This window comes from Hippocampus bargibanti, linkage group LG18, assembly GCF_051943395.1.
Source record: "Hippocampus bargibanti isolate YZ-2025 linkage group LG18, ASM5194339v1, whole genome shotgun sequence".
Taxonomy (NCBI): domain Eukaryota; kingdom Metazoa; phylum Chordata; class Actinopteri; order Syngnathiformes; family Syngnathidae; genus Hippocampus; species Hippocampus bargibanti.
Window position 1 is genome coordinate 3,468,670 of NC_142751.1, and position 17,032 is coordinate 3,485,701.

Sequence of the window (17,032 nt, forward strand, 5' to 3'; positions counted from 1 at the left end):
GCAGCAATCAACTTCACCACAGAGCACAGCAATCGAGCTTGTCTTTCCCCAAGCTGCACACTCAGAGGCTCTCTGCCTTAAGAGCCCTGCTTTCCAATCAAGTCCTGATCAGCCGCAGGTGTGTGGGTTTAATTGCTGCCTTCGGACTCCCTTGAATATCGATATAACGAGACTTTACTGTATATATATATATATATATATACAGTGAGACCTCAACTTACAAACACCTTATCTTACAAACTTTTCGTGTTAAGAACCTCTAATTTATGAAAATTAAACCTTATAATAAGCACTATTTTCATAATACACACCCACCACGGCTGGCGGGGTGATCTTCGGCGGAAGCACACGGCCGAACAGCGCTCCAGCCGGCGCTATTTTGCACACCCCCTCTCATTGAATGCACACGTCGATCGCCTACTTGGAGCTTTTTGCTGATAATTTTATTATGATGGGACCGAAAAAAACCCACCACAGGCTCGTGTTCAGCCCAAGAAGACACAAAATAAAATCACCGTTGCTGAGAAGGAGCTGATTGAAAAACACGAACGAGGTGTGCGTTTGTGTGATTTAGTGACAGAGCACGGCTATGCTAAGTCAAACATTGCTCCCATTCTCCGGAACAGAGAAGCCATCAAAGGTGCGTCTGTTGCAAAAGGTGTTTCCGTGCTCTCAAAGCGACGGTCTCAGGCAATCGAAGAAGTTGAAAAAAACTTTATTTTACAGCACAGTTTATTTCTTTAATTACAGTCCTCATGTAATGTGCCTCTCTTTGTGACTTTATGATACAATGCAGTGTATTTCTTTCATTACGATACAATAGCACATTTATTATACATAGAATAGGGTACGTTGTGTGTAGTTTTAAGGCTTATTTAGTTAAAAACTATATTTTATGGAAACCCGGGAACGGATTATTCCCATTTTAATGGTTTCCTATGGGAATGTATTTTTTGAGATACACACTTTGTCTGGGAACCAATGAAGTTCGTAAGTTGAGGTCTCACTGTGTATATATATATATATATATATATATATATATATATATATATATATATATATATATATATATATATATATATATATATATATATATATATATATATATATATATATATATATATATATATACAGTAAAGTCTCGTTATATCGATATTCTCGGGAGTCGGAAAAAATATCGATATAACCGGGACTATCGATATATCCGATCCTGCGCGCATGTAATTGTCTCCTTGCGTTCATGGAAATAGTATCGTAATAAGCGGTACTATCGATATATCCGATATCGATATAACGAGACTTTACTGTATATACAGTAAAGTCTCGTTATATCAATATTCAAGGGAGTCCGAAAAAATATCGATATAACCGGGACTATCGATATATCCGACCCTGTTTGCATGTAATTTTCTCCGTGCGTGCATCGAAATAGTATCGATATAACCGGGACTATCGATATATCCGATATAACGAGACTTTACTGTATATATATATATATATATATATATATATATATATATATATATATATCGCAGTCGGACAAGGGAAGGGCTTCGCACCATCGGGTGAAGCGGTCAACGCAAGTCAACAAGTACCGAAAGCCACGGGAGGAGGGAAGGTGTCCGACAAAATCTATGTGGACGTGACTGAACCGGGCGTCCGGCATGTCAAAAATTCCCATGGGTGACTTCGTATGGCGCTGGACCTTTGAGCGTTGACACCGTAGACAGCCGCGCACCCAGTCTCGCACGTCTCTTTGCAGTCCCTTCCAGGAAAACCTTTTCGCCAGCATCTTGGTCGTGCCACGAATTCCAGGATGAGAAAGACTGTGCAGAGAGTCGAACACCTTTCGCCGGAAGGAGTCGGGAACCAGTGGTCGAGGGACGCCGTCGGACTGGACACACAGCATTGTGCAGCCAGAGTTATGGAGAGGGACAGCGATGATGTTGGAATCGTTGGCATGGTCGGCCAGACCTTCTCGTACCTGAGCTGCTGCCATCTCATCGTAGTCAAGACCGTCGGGAAACTGGATCGCGTTGATCTCAACTCGAGAAAGGGCATCTGCGACCTCGTTCTGAGCCCCCTGGACGTGGCGAAACTCAAGGTCAAATTGCGAGAGGTAGTCCAAGTGCCTAACTTCTCGCTCCAGGTACTTTGTCGACGCCGAGGGGATGGTGGAGAGGAGTGGCTTGTGGTCGGTATAGATGATGACGCGTCTACCTTCGATGAAGTGCCGGAAGTGCTTCACGCTGAGATAGACACCAAGAAGTTCCCGGGCAAAGGTGGAGTATCGGCGTTCGGCCGGCTGGAGGGCCTTGGAGAAAAAAGCGATGGGTCGACAGTCACCATTGAGGCCGTCGTGGAGAACCGCACCGATTGCAACCGTGGAGGCGTCAACCATGAGAGACAACTGACCATCGGGGCTTGGGTGGGCTAGGAGTGTTGCATCGGCCACGAGATCTTTCAGCCGTTGAAAAACCTTCAATTGCTCGGAGGAGAGGTCGACGAGAACATGCTTCTTCCTGTTGCCAGTCAGCGAGTTTAGTGGCAGGGCAACCTCGGCACAGTTCGGGATGAAGCGTCGGTAGAAGTTTACCATCCCGAGGAATTGTTGTAATTGGGTTACCGTCTTGGGTGTGGGAAAGTCATGGATGGCCTGCACCTTGCCGGGTAGAGGGCGTACTCCTTTGCCATCGACTAGGTGACCAAGGAACTTGACCATGGATTGGCCAAAAACGCACTTGTCGGAGTTGACGACCAGGCCGTGCTCGTCCAGACGCTTGAAGACCGTTTCCAGGTGCTGCAGGTGCTCGTCTTGGTAGTTGCTGGCCATGAGGATGTCATCGATGTAGGCACAACAGAAGTCAAGACCGCGCAGGACAGAGTCGATGAAGCGTTGAAAAGTCTGTAGTTCGTGTTTGCTTTCAACATTTAGCTTGTAGTAGACGTACAAATTCCACCATGACGTCCCTGATCCACTGCTGACATGGATGCTTTGATCCTCTCCTCTTTTAACTAGAACTGCTTCATGTCATCACAAAGAGGCAGTGACGTGCGGTGAAGTTCATGGCTGGTGAAGCACTGACGTCATCATAGTCAGATTTACAAACATATGAACTCTACAGAGTAGTTTATTCACCATTTGATTGGCAACAGTTAACGTATTTTGTTTAAAATTTCATGTCAGCATTTTTTATATATACAAACTGTAGCATAGAAAAAAAATAATTAAAAAATACATTTTTATAGCGTTACCTTTAGTCCATGCGCCGCTCCTTCTGAAGAAAGGCATCGATAACTTCTTTGTAGAAGCCTTCCTTATCTTTCTGCAGTTTTAAAAGTCTCTCTGTCTCAACGGAGATAACTGCCAATGAAGAAAGTCGTCCTTGATCAGTCCTGTTCCGACTATGTTTTCAGTGGTGAGAATGACAATCTCGTCTACTTCTACAGCAACAAATGGGGCTGCACCGATCTCCTTTTTAATGTCATTTCTAATGACATCACCAACTGCTTCAATTAAATCGTTCTGTATTCTGTTTCACAGGCTAGAAAATACAGTGGATGTCCCAAAATGACTCGCTAGCCTGTCATCTTTCTCAGCGAAAGCATGTAATAGTTCAACATAGTTGCCACGATGAGCAGAGCCCTTACTTTTATCATTTCCATGAAATGCCAGCTGTTGTTTGGCAAGGAAGCAGGTGGCATTGATGAGATCTTTTAAAATCTCCCGGTTCTCCTTTACCTTAGCATTGTGGATGCTGATGTTGAGTCTTCGCTCATTTTTGATGAGGCTCCGTTGTAAAATTTTCAGGTCACAATATCCCATTTGAGTCCAGACATTGTCACAAATTGAGAACAGAAGGCAGGAAAAGCAGAAAAGGCGGTTTCTTGCTGGACATCCACACAGCCAGCCTTTTCGTGTGTACCAGTCCGCCTGAAAAGAGCGATTATTGTGTCCCGTTGTCTGAAGCAAACCTTTTGGCTCCGGTGTTGGTCTTCCTTTAATTATTACCTCCTGCTTCGATTGAAAGTCCAGTTTAGAAAATTCTTTCAATTTAGATATGTAATCCTCCATTCTGAAAGTGAGGCCAAGCAACACGAAAAAATGACTGCAGGGTTGCACTTTACTTGCTAACTGTAGCTTTCTGTCTCTAATTCTATTATTCTGCAGACGTGGAGTAAGAAGTATCTCTGGAATCACAAGCGCCCCCTGCCTGTCATGAGGCGGGAGAACTGTGTGCCTCACCTACGCACAGCGAATTGATAAAAATAAAACAAAATAAACACTGGAGTACAGTGTTTATAATGTACAATGACTCTACATTATATACACCAGCTAAACTGTAGAAATTTAGTTCATATACTCAACGTGTTTGAACGCTTTAATAGCGATATGCAGAAGGACAGCAATGCGGTCTCACTGCAGAGCAAGCCAGCACAGTAAGCATAGTGATTGCGCAATCCACAGTGAGGATCAGCCGGCTGGTGCCTCACTGCTCGTCTTTACTTAGTATTTGAACGGTAAATGTGAAAATTCAGCGATTTAGAAAAAAATCCTAAAACGGTGAAGTTAAATGGACAAGAACTTTGAAGTAAAAATCACTAAATACATATAACTGTTTAATTTATTTTTTCATTTGATATTTCCATGACAGCTTTCCATGATGACAGGTGAGGCACTGCCTCCCCTGCCTCCACGTCACTGCAAAGAGGGTACAGCAAGTCCTGAAGAATGAATGACTCTGTGTCTTTGTGTTGTCATATTTGGTATTTTTTCATTTTTTTTCCCAAGATGGCGGCGCGTGAACACGCAGCGGCTCCCCTCTCCCGGCAAATTGGCGTTTTCATGTTTATGTTTGTTAAAGTAATTATAAGTGCCTTGCATGCTGGGTCCGAGAGGACAGTAATTTCATCTGTGCTGTATGTCATGCATATTAGCATATTTGACAATAAAGCTGACTTTGACTTTGACAAAGGGACACAAGTAATCTTGTGTCGGTACAGAGGGTTGTGTCAGGAAGGGCATCCGACGTAAAAGCTTGGCCAAAACAAACATGCGGATCAAACCTCTAAAGATGGAGGACACTGATTTGCTGTGCCGACCCTTTGAAGGGAAAAGCCGAAAGAAAAAGAAGCTAAACATTACAACACGTATGCCGCCGCTTCCGAGATGCTGAGATGCTTCCTGGTTTATCACGTGACGTGACGGGAAGGAACCCGTCACCTGATTGACTGCTGAGTCCACGGCAGCGTTTTCAAGAGTCGCGGAGAAAAGTACTCTCCTCTTTTCACGGCAAAATATGCTGACGAGTTCCGATTAATTTTGCGAACCATTAATGTCCGCCTATGTTTGTGCGGCCCTGAACTCTTTACACCATCAGGCGGCCGTCCCGCTCGACTTTGTGCTGTGACAGCCACTTCCACTTGAACCCAATTGTGGGGCGAATATGGCCGCGAAGCTTCCTTTTTTCGCGTTGCTCTTGGCCGTCGCTTACCCCGCGGCGTCGGCCACCAAGCAGCCGCACGTCGTGTTGATCCTGGCGGACGACTTGGGCTGGTACGACGTGGGTTACCACGGGTCGGAGATCAACACGCCTCACCTGGACAAGCTGTCGGCCTCGGGGGTCCGCTTGGAAAACTACTACGTCCAGCCGCTTTGTACCCCGTCCAGAAATCAGCTCATGACCGGGCGCTACCAGGTGAGACACCCGAACGGGACCGTACCGCAGCCGGAAACATCACACGCCGCTGGACCCGCGACTCTCTGAGTTTTTTGGGGGTTTAGAGTACTATTACAAAGTTATTTTAAATAATACATTCTAGTCTTTTTATAATAATAATAATACATTTAATTTACAAGCGCCTTTCTGAACACTCAAGGACACTTTACAACAAAGACAACACACAAAACAGTAAAATCATGCATAAAGCAATAAATAATAAAACAGCATAATAAATTAGACCATGTAAGCAAGTTTAAAGAGGTGGGTTTTCAGGTGAGATTTGAAAGTAGGAAGGGAGTCAATGTTGCGGATGTTGGGTGGAAGTGAGTTCCAGAGTTTAGGAGCGGAGCGGCTGAAAGCTCTGCACCCCATCGTTGTGAGACGGGCAGAGGGCGTGTAGAGGTGGAGGGAGGAAGAGGATCTGAGGGCCCGAGTAGGAACGGAGATTTGAATTAGGTCAGACAGATAGGGGGGGGCAAGGTTATGGATGGCTTTAAATGTAAACAGAAGTATCTTGAATTCAATACGGAGTTTAACAGGGAGCCAGTGGAGCTGTTGGAGGACAGGAGTGATGTGGTGAAATGAGGGGGTTTTTGTGATGATCCGGGCTGAGGAATTTTGGACTAGTTGGAGTTTATGGAGACATTTTTGATTGACCCCGAAAAGAAGTGAATTACAATAATCGATACGGGAGGTGACGAGACTGTGGACGAGGATAGCAGTGGTGTGAGGGGTGAGAGAGGGACGGAGACGATTGATATTGCGGAGGTGAAAATATGCAGACCGGGTTATGTTATTTATGTGGGAGTGAAAAGATAGTGTGCTATCAAGGATGACACCCAGGCTCTTAACCTGAAGGGCGGGGGACACGGTAGAATTGTCAATGGTGAGAGAGAAACTGTTTGCTTTGTGAAGGGTGGATTTTGTACCGACAAGGAGAAGTTCAGTTTTTTCGCTGTTTAGTTTGAGAAAGTTATGAGAAAACCAGGATTTGATTTCTGAGAGGCAAAGTGTAAGGGATGCAGGTGGAAGAGAGGCGTCGGGTTTACTGGAGAGGTAGAGCTGGGTGTCATCCGCGAAGCAGTGAAAATGAATTCCAAATTTGCGGAAGATATCACCAAGGGGAAGAAGGTATATAATAAAGAGAAGGGGCCCCAGGACAGAACCTTGGGGCACACCAGAAGACACAGGGGAGGACCGTGAAGTGAATGAGGTAATTTGGATAAACTGTGAGCGGCCAGTGAGGTAGGAGTGAAACCAACTGAGTGGGGTGTGTGTCACGCCTAGAGTGGAGAGTCGGTTGAGCAGGATGGGGTGAGAAATTGTGTCAAAGGCCGCAGATAGATCAAGAAGGATGAGAATAGAGAGGGAGCCGGTATCTGCTGCTATGAGAAGGTCGTTCGTGATTTTTATGAGGGCTGATTCAGTGCTGTGGCGGGGACGGAAACCAGACTGGAATTGTTCGTAGAGGTTATTGTGAGTGAGGTGAGAATGGAGTTGACAGGCGACGGTTTTTTCGAGAATTTTAGCGATAAATGGAAGATGCGAAATTGGACGTAGGTTATTGAAATCATTGGGATCTGAACCAAGTTTTTTCAGGATTGGTGTTACAGCTGCGGTTTTAAGAGGGACAGGAACAATTCCAGTGGACAGTGAGGAGTGAATAATAGCTGAAATAAAAGGGAGGAGAGCAGGTAGACAAGATTTGATGAGGACAGTAGGGAGGGGGTCAAGTTGACAGGTGGAATTCTTGGACTTGGTGATGAGGTCAGAAAGTAAGGAGGGATGAGGGAGTTCAAAAGACGACAGCAGTTGATAGGGAGTAGGAAGGTTGGGGGAGGGGGGGGGATACAGAGGAGCCGAGGTGCTGGTGGATCTTGTTGATCTTTTCAGTGAAAAACAGAAGTAGTGCGTTGCAGGTGTCTGAGGAGTGAAAGTGTGGGGGGAGAGAGATAGGGGGTTGAATGATTTTGTTGTATAGGGAAAACAGAGTCCGTGAATTCCCACTGTTAGCATCAATCAGTCCAGAATAGTATTCCGATTTTGCGCGTGTGATAGAGTCCTTGTAGTGGGTGAGGTGAGCTGTGTACATGTCCTGGTGGGTGGTGAGGCCGGTCTTTCTGTAAAGTCTTTCCAGCTGCCGAGTTTTCGCCTTGGTGGAGCGGAGTTGGGCGGTGAACCAAGGGGCGGATCGAGTGAATTGGACTGACCGGGATTTAACAGGAGCAAGGGTGTTGAGCATGTGTGCAAGGTCCATGTTGTATTGGGAAACAAGTTCATCAGGGGGGTAGTTGTAGTCCGGTTTGAGGTTGGCAGCCATTGCAGTGAGGGTGACAGTGTCAATGTGTTGGATGTTCCGATAAGTGATGATGCGCGGTGGCTTGGGGAGAGAGAGTGTGATGGGAACGTTAAATGAGACGAGGAAATGGTCCGTTACAGGAAGTTCGTTTGCTGTGCAGTTGGCGGGGGTAAAACCACAGCAGCATATTAAGTCCAGGATATGCCCTTTTATATGCGTGGGGAAATCAGAGAATTGGTGTAAGCCAAAACTCTCCAATGAGGAAATAAAGTCTTTGGTGAGGGGATGGGTGGAATTGTCAATGTGTATGTTGAAGTCCCCAAGGATAATAATATTTGGTGACAGAGTGGAGAGGTGTGTGAGGACGGCTGAGAAGTCTTTTAAAAAGTCACGATGTGGTTTAGGGGGACGATATACAGTGGCTATAACTGTGGGAGATGGACCAGAAATTTGACACGCAAGGCATTCAAATGAGAGAGTTTCCGGGACTGGTACTTGAGTGACTTTCCAGATCTCGCGGTAAAATATCGCGAGACCGCCTCCGCGGCCCGAGAGGCGGGGTTTTGAGAGGTAAACAAACCCAGGTGGCGTCGTGTCGTTCAACTCGGAAAAGTCCCCCGCTGTTTGCCAGGTCTCATTCAAACAGAAGAAGTCCAGCTTACGGTCACTAAGGATGTCTTGGATAAGACAACCCTTACCCGTAAGCGAGCGGATGTTCAGGAGGCCGAAAGTGACGCTGGTGGTGTCATTTTGAGGGGTATTGGCCGACCTAGCCAGGCCGGCCAACACACGGTGTTGCACGGAGCGGCTGTAACCTCTGCGTGACCGGCGGAAAGATGACCACAGGGAGGTGATATCCTTGGAGTCGTCGAGGTGAAAGTCTCGACGTGATCCGCGGTGGATATACCTCCGGGAAGGGCGGCGAGCGATTTCCGGGAATCGGAAAATCGCCTGTGGCACGCTCGTCCACCGGGAGCGGAGTTCAAGCAGCTCTGACGCCGAATATTGCAGCCGTCCAACGGGTCGTTGGAGGAGCGACATGATAGCACCCAGCAACGTCCAGAGACAGGCAGCGCCCAGGTTAGCCCTCACCAGCGGGTACAGGTGGGTGGAGATCGTCCGTGTTCTTGTTCGCGGTCCGGATAAACGACCGGAATCACGAGACGATCCGACAGCCAAAGCAGATTGGAGTTCGACCATAAGTTCCTCTGGTGACTGTCGAGTATTTCCAGTGGTACAGGAATCGTAAAAAAACAAAAAGAAGCCAAAATGTTTGCGGGCGAACAGCGGCAGCCAAAAGCGCGCCAGCGTACATTCGACCCGGAAGTGACTAAACTGCTTAATCACACACACATGTATAGTTAGTTCCGTTTAGTACGATTCATGGTTTTTACGATAATTACATTTCAGAGCTATTGTACTTATTATCATTATTATTATTATTATTATTATTATTATTATTAGTAGTAGTAGTACGTCTGTGTAAGCTCTCAGTCGTACAGGAGTGGTCCATCGATGAGAAGGTTTCTTCAGCCGTCATCTGTACAAAAGTGAAGGTTTCGGACGTTTCGCCTCCTATCCAAGAGGCTTCGTCAGCGAACTAAAGTGTACACTTTAGTTCGCTGACGAAGCCTCTTGGATAGGAGGCGAAACGTCCGAAACCTTCACTTTTGTACAGATGACGGCTGAAGAAACCTTCTCATCGATATTAGTAGTAGTATTAATAGTAATATCGCTATTATTATTTTTAGTGTTAATTTAGCAGTTTTTAGCTTTCGTGTGCTTAAAGGACTTTGAAGTTCTGTTTGTGATGTAATATAGGGAAAGAGATCATTTAGATATACTGTGACTGGAAGATAAAGCATCTTAAAGGACTGGAGTTCTGTTTGTGATGTAATATAGGGAAAGAGATCATTTAGATATACTGTGACTGGAAGATAAAGCATCTTAAAGGACTGGAGTTCTGTTTGTGATGTAATGTAAGGAAAGAGATGCCCATTTCACAGTAAGATCAGAGCATTGTCATCAAATGGTGAGTATAGTTTTTGCTTTTTTGAATGTTGCTGTGCCGATTACCATTTTGTGTTTGGGAGCCTTTTACTGAGCGAGTTGCTTGTTCTGTAGCCACAAAGGGACATATGTCTTCTTGTTCCGGTCCCAAGCCCGGATAAATACAGAGGGTTGTGTCAGGAAGGGCATCCGACGTAAAAGCTTGGCCAAAACAAACATGCGGATCAAACCTCTAAAGATGGAGGACACTGCTTTGCTGTGGCGACCCCTTGAAGGGAAAAGCCGAAAGGAATAATGACTTTTATTGTGGTTGACATCCAAAAATATGAAATTTTGGCTCAGATTTTAGCAATCATCATGGAATTCAACAAGTTTGATTTGCTTTCGCGGGCCGAAAAAAATGATGTGGTGGGTCGGATTTGGCCCGCGGGCCTTGACTTTGACACCTGTGAACTAGGAGATCTGGCCTTGGACAGAATTTAGGACTTGGGATACTCCTTTATTACCGAAGTTATTTACGACTTGAAGATCCTTCACAGGAAGAGCTCATAAGCCAGGTTACAAATTTATCAGCTCATGGAAAAGACAATGTTTTATTGCTTACAGCTGTTGGGGTTCTGAACGTTCCAGGGGCATGGTATTCTATGAAGAAAACTATGTTTTACTAATGTATCAGTTACATTTGCATATACTCAATAAATAGCTTGGCAGAGGGCTGCAGAATTCGGGCGTCCGTCATGAACGGCTGTAAAGACAATCTTTCTGGTTCCGAGCCTTCGTCCACAGTGTCCGATCGAACATCTCTGACAGCAACCAAGTGATTCACTTTAGTATCTGTGAATTCAGAGAATCACAATTTTATACCTTGACTTCTCCATTGCATTTTTAAAAACATGTCATCCGAAATAAAGCCGCCATGACACCTTTTCAAATGGTTTTCAATATGTCCATCAATGTACCCGTTCAAAAAGTTGAAGGCCACGGTGGTTCGGGTCTAGTTCACTCTCCCGCTCGCCGTGGCCTCCGGATGGATCCATCGGAAGCGGCTTTGGCGTGGCCACCACCGCCGTCGCTCTTAGTAGACGTGCACATTAAACCGTGACGTCCCTGATCCACTGCTGAAAAGGACGCTTTGATCCTCTCCTCTTTCATCTATAACTGCTTCATGTCACAACGAGGGTACAGAAAGTGCTGAAGAATGAATGACTCTCTGTGTCTTTGTCTTGTCGTATTATTTGTTATTTAGTTGTTTTTTTTACCTTTATGTTACCTCCGGGTTGAGTGAACGCTGGCACGTGTGGCTGCCGCTGCTCACCCGCAGAAAAAAATATCCTGTGACTGCAAAGTGTCCTAGAGAGTTTTGAAAGGCGCTTATAAATGAAATGTATTATTATTATTATTTTGATTCTTCTTCTTCTTCTTCTTCTTCTTCTTCTTCTTCTTCTTCTTCTTCTTCTTCTTCTTCTTCTTCTTCTTCTTCTTCTTCTTCTTCTTATTATTATTATTATTATTATTATTATTATTATTATTATTATTTCTCATCGGCATGTTGCGTGTTTGATGCCGTCAGATCCACACGGGCATGCAGCACCAGATCATTTGGCCGTGCCAGCCGTACTGCGTGCCGCTGAACGAGACGCTGCTGCCAGAGCTGTTGTCGGACGCGGGCTACGCCACGCACATGGTGGGGAAGTGGCACCTGGGCATGTACAAAAAGGATTGCCTGCCCACGCGCCGCGGCTTCCACTCCTTCTTCGGTGTGTACGCGCCTCGTCTTTTCCGCACGTTTTCCTAGAGATTTCCAATGCCGCTTTTTGGGATGTGTCCTCCAGGCTACCTGACAGGCAGCGAAAACTACTACACTCACATCCGCTGTAGCCCCATCGCTGCCCTCAAGGCGAGTCGCTGCGCTTTGGACCTGCGGGAAGATGAAATGGCCGCCGCGGGATACCAAGGCGCTTATTCCACCGAGCTGTTCAGCCAGAAGGCCGTCAACATCATCGCCAACCACGACCCCAAAAAGGTGAGCGCCTTCTTATCATCAATGAAAATCATAGCAACCACAGCAATAATAATAATCATAGTGATAAAGTCAAAGTCAGCTTTATTGTCAAATATGCTAATATGCATGACATGCAGTACAGGTGAAATTAATGTCCTCTTCGACCCAGCGTGCAAGGCACTTATAATGTGGCTAAAAAAGACAGACAATTGACAACAGACATACACAGATAATTAGTCTCACAGTGGAGAAATTGACATTTCACAACAGTAAAGTGATAAAAGGAAGGGGAAAGTAAAGGAAGTAGAAAAACAAAATACGGGAGCTGCTGTAAAGGCAGCGACTCTAGCGGCAGCCATCTTGAAGTCAAAACAACAACAAAAAATAACAATGTGACACAACACAAAGTCACAGTAATTCAATCTTAAGCACATTCTGCACCCTTTTTGTAGTATTTTTGTAGAGCCATTAACTCTTTGAACTCTTTCAACAGTAGGCAAAATGGAACTGTATAGTGCCACTTAGCAGTTTTTTTGACAACGATACTAGTGCAGCGTGTTCTACCGGAAACAAATTCCTTGTGTGTCCTACATACTTGGCAATAAAGATGATTCTGATTCTGATTCTGATTCTGATTCTGATTCTGATGAAGCAGTTCTAGATGAAAGAGGAGAGGATCAAAGCGTCCTTTTTACCAGTGGATCAGAGACCTCAAAGTGGAATGTGCACGTCTGCTACAAGCTAAATGTTGAAAGCTAATACGAAGCTGTAGCATCCATTGACGAAAAGAGATTGTCTCACATCTCTTATCCCACGTAAATCCACTTTATTTATTCCTTCCTTTCTTTTTTTCTTTTTCTTTCTTTCTTTCTTTCTTTCTTTCTTTCTTTCTTTCTTTCTTTCTTTCTTTCTTTCTTTCTTTCTTTCTTTCTTTCTTTCTTTCTTTCTTTCTTTCTTTCTTTATTTCTGTTTCTTTCCTTCCTTTTCTTTCTTTCCTTTTCTGTCTTTCGTTGTCTTTCTTTTTCTTTCTTCTTTCTTCTTACATTTTCTTTTTTCTTTTTTTTCCTTTTTCCCTTTTATATGTTTTTTTTCTCATTTTTTCTCATTTTTGCCTTTTTTCCTTTTTTCTTCTTTTCTTTTTTTAACCTTTTTTCCTTATTTCTTTTTTTCTCCTTTTTTCCTTCTCACAACCTAAATGTCGGAAACGTGTTTCTATTCAAGCCCCCCTCCCTCTGTGGAAAAAACAAATATTTTTGCAAATTTTTAAAATAGCAAAAATAACCCTTTATGATTATTCAATTTAAAAAAACGACTTGTGCTGTAATGTGAAGACTTTTGGTGCTTTTCTTTCAGCCTCTCTTCCTGTACGTGGCGCTTCAGGCGGTGCATTCGCCCCTGGAGGTTCCCGAGCGCTACGTGGCGCCGTACGCCTTCATCCGCGACCCCAGGCGCCGTACCTACGCCGGCATGGTGGCGGCCATGGACGAGGCTGTGGGCAACATCAGCCTGGCTTTGCACCAGGCCGGACTTTGGACGAACACCGTCCTGGTCTTCTCCACTGGTAGGCAGGTCAACCGTCGCCGGTTTTCATTTCATTGGACAATGTCAACAAAAAAAAGGCTCGCTGTGAATGGTGTCCCGGTTCGATCTCTCGGACAGATAATGGCGGCCAGACGCTGGAAGGGGGCAGCAACTGGCCATTGCGAGGTAGGAAGTGGTCGCTGTGGGAGGGGGGCGTCCGCGGGGTGGGATTCGTGTCCGGCCCCCTTCTCCAGCAGCCGGGCAGCGCCAGCCGGGAGCTGGTCCACATCTCGGATTGGTTGCCCACTCTGGTGGGACTGGCGGGGGGCCGCCTCAATGCCACCAAGCCTCTGGATGGATTCGACGTTTGGAACACGATCAGGTGATGCTTTTTTTTTTTTTGTCTTCTCTTCTTGCTTGTTTATAATTCGTTGCAGAGAGCAAAGGGGGCGGGGATTTGTGTTTCTATTGAACACATTGTTGTTTGTATTCCAGGAATGTAATTGGGGGGTAGGAGGGGCTTCCATTTTTATTATAGAGAGCAAATTAATTAGTAATTTAATAGTAATTTTACAAACTCACCACACAAAAAAACAAAGAAATACATCTTTCAAAATATATATCAGAGTTATGACCAGGTTCCATTCCGACAAAACAGTCGTAAGTCGAAAGCAATTCAAAGTGGCTGGTTTTGAAGCAACGTTTTCTATTGAATACTATTATATATTTATCATTTTATATTTTGTATTATCGATTATTACTGTGTAACTGTACTTATAAAGTATACAAAACTGTTTACTGTACAGTTCATTTATACATGTTATACTTACCTTTTAGTGTCGATTTTATTGGATTTAAGAAAACACTTGTACGTAAAGAACACAGCTGTTGAAAAAATGCACTCCCTGCTAACGGCCAGAAGAGGTTGCCCGACACACATACTCAGGCAGATGCCGAAGGAAAAAAAGCAGTGTACAGTGCTGCAGCAAATGTTTCCGAGACGGCATCTACACTTTATAACTACAATATTGAGTGTAGTCACGCAGTAGATTGCTGTGCGAGTGTGTGACATGCTGGCTGGCCAAAATTGTAGTACGCGTTCCGGCTGCTTGCGCGTTGCGGTGCCAGGCGTAGAATAAAAAATCAATAAAATAAAAAAAGGGTCTGGTGGTCGTAAATCGCGCCGGTCGTAACTTGGATTTTACCTGTATTTAGAACATTAAGAAAGCAAGTTTTACGTTTTCAAATGAGTTAGCACGGATTCATTTTTTTTATAATTTAATTTAAAAAAAATTGACATTGAGTTTAGGTGATGAGAAAATTGAAATCTCAAATGTTCCATTGCGAGAACAGCAAAATGTGTCATTTTATCACCAACTTATTTTGAATGTCAAAAGAAAGTTGTGTTTATATTGAACACATTGTTTGTTTGTATTGCAGCAAAGGCTTTGCCTCGCCCAGATTGGAGCTGCTGCACAACATTGACCCGCTCTACAACGATATCACCCCGTGTAAGTCCATGACACATACGTGTCGCCCCCCCCCCCCCAAGTCTTGTGACTGCTTTGTTCTGTTAAAAAATAAATACATAAAAAAGAATTTTGTCTTCTGGAAGTCTATAATAGGCTCCAATGGAAACCCCAATACATAGATCTGTGGTTGCTGCAGGGGGAGGTGGTGTATGTTTCAAAGCGACCTCGGCATTTGATCAAGTGTCCTTGTATTGCATGCAGGTCCCGGCTGGACGCGTCCGCGACATGGCGAGCGAGGAGTCTTCCGCTCCGGCTTCAACGTGTCTATCCACGCCGCCATCCGATCATCAAACTGGAAACTGCTGACGGGATACCCAGGTGAGCGCCACACCACGCCGCTCAAGTGCCAACCCCGCCCACGCCCACCATGTCATCCTTTGGCCCGGCCTCAGGTTGCGACGTTTGGTTTCCGCGACCCGGCCCAAACGGGTCCTCTGCGAGGGCCTCGCACCCCCTGAAGCCTGTGATGCTGTTCGACGTGGTGAAGGACCCCGAGGAGAGGGAGGAAGTGTCAGGCCTTTACCCCGCCGTGGTGGAGCGCCTCCTGGGCCGCCTTAGCCACCACCAGCAGAGCGCCCTGCCCGTCCACTTCCCCGACGAGGACCCGCGCTGCGACCCGGGTCCTGGCGGAGCCTGGGGACCCTGGGCCTGAGCTGATACCTCCTGGACATGTTTCTGGGACTGTTTACAATCTCATGAGATCAAGTATTATCAGCCATTTCATCGCACAGTTGTGAACGTCTCAACTCTACATAAACAGTCCAGGTAACATCCGAGTTCCGACCGGCGTGAGTTACGACCACCCGTATTTACAGCCACGACCGCCAGATTATAATTTATTTTAATTCTACTCCTGGCACTGCAACGCACAAGCAGCCGGTAACACGTACTACAATTTTGGCCAGCCAGCATGTCACACACTTGCACAGCAATCCACTGCATGACTACACTCAATACAGTCGTTATACAGTGCAGATACTGTCTCGGCAACATCTCCTGTAGTACTGTACACTGCTTTTTCCTTCGGCGTCCGCCAGAGTCCGAGCGTGTGTGTCGGGTGCCCTCTTCTGGCGGTTAATTGATAATATGAAATATAAAATGATAACGACAGTAAAAGTATAAAATTTATAAATGGACTGTGCAGTAAACAGTTTTGTATACATTACAGGTACAGTTATACAGTAATAACATTGATAATACGAAATATAAAATTGTGAAAATGACACTAAAAGTGATACAATTTATAAATGAACTGTAAACAGTTTGGTGTATAATAGTATTCAATAGAAAACGTTGCTTAAAAAGAACAGATTGACAATGTGTACTATCCTGTCGTGTAAACCTTGCGTCGGCCATTTTGAAGGGATTTCGACTTACGACCGTTTGACTTAAGACCGTTTTGTCAGAACGGAACTCGCTCGTAACTCTGATGTTACCTGTATTGGTACCAAAACTAACCACTTTATAATAATAATAATACTAATACTACTACTAATAATAATACATTTAATTTCTAAGCGCCTTTCAAAACTCTCAAGGACACTTTACAGTCACAGGATTTTTTTTGTGCAAGTGAGCAGCGGCAGCCATTCGCACCAGCGCCATTAAGGTGAGTGAACTCGCTTTGTGACCATTCTTGCAAAAAAGATAACACAACGATACTCTCAGGTGTATTTTCCTAACCAACGTATTCCAACAAAATGAAATGTTTGGCAGCATTGCTCCTGTTTGTTGGAGTCAAACGACTTGGTGCTAAAGGGGGTAAGTAAGCACGTCATTTGTGGGTAGCAAGTGAGGAATTTGCCTCGTCGTCCCACTCGCAAAGCTGGAATTTGTTGGAGGATCTCATTTTCTTTTGCCGTTTTGAACCTTGACCTCCCTTGCAAGTTGACCTCGCCAAACAATATGCCCCTCACCCGCCGCCCAGTGACCTTTTAAGTGTCGC

General features: G+C 45.0%; 1 protein-coding gene across 1 annotated transcript; it reads left to right on the forward strand.

The window, feature by feature from the left end:
• The first annotated feature begins 5,248 nt into the window (after positions 1 to 5,248).
• On the forward strand, positions 5,249 to 15,741 carry arsb (arylsulfatase B). Its single transcript, XM_089019972.1, has 8 exons — positions 5,249 to 5,699; positions 11,603 to 11,789; positions 11,865 to 12,055; positions 13,388 to 13,595; positions 13,694 to 13,937; positions 14,996 to 15,066; positions 15,289 to 15,405; positions 15,480 to 15,741. The coding sequence occupies exons 1-8, from the start codon at positions 5,448 to 5,450 to the stop codon at positions 15,737 to 15,739; spliced, it is 1,530 nt and encodes a 509-aa protein (XP_088876098.1). The 5' UTR covers positions 5,249 to 5,447; the 3' UTR covers positions 15,740 to 15,741.
• Positions 15,742 to 17,032: the final 1,291 nt, after the last annotated feature.

What these genes read in the sequence shown, in the direction of transcription:
- arsb (XM_089019972.1), top strand. Translation starts at nt 5,448, where the DNA reads ATGGCCGCGAAGCTTCCTTTTTTCGCGTTGCTCTTGGCCGTCGCTTAC. An exon ending in CTACAACGATATCACCCCGT is followed by an intron (nt 15,067 to 15,288) that starts GTAAGTCCATGA and finishes TATTGCATGCAG; the next exon opens with GTCCCGGCTGGACGCGTCCG. An exon ending in ACTGCTGACGGGATACCCAG is followed by an intron (nt 15,406 to 15,479) that starts GTGAGCGCCACA and finishes GCCCGGCCTCAG; the next exon opens with GTTGCGACGTTTGGTTTCCG.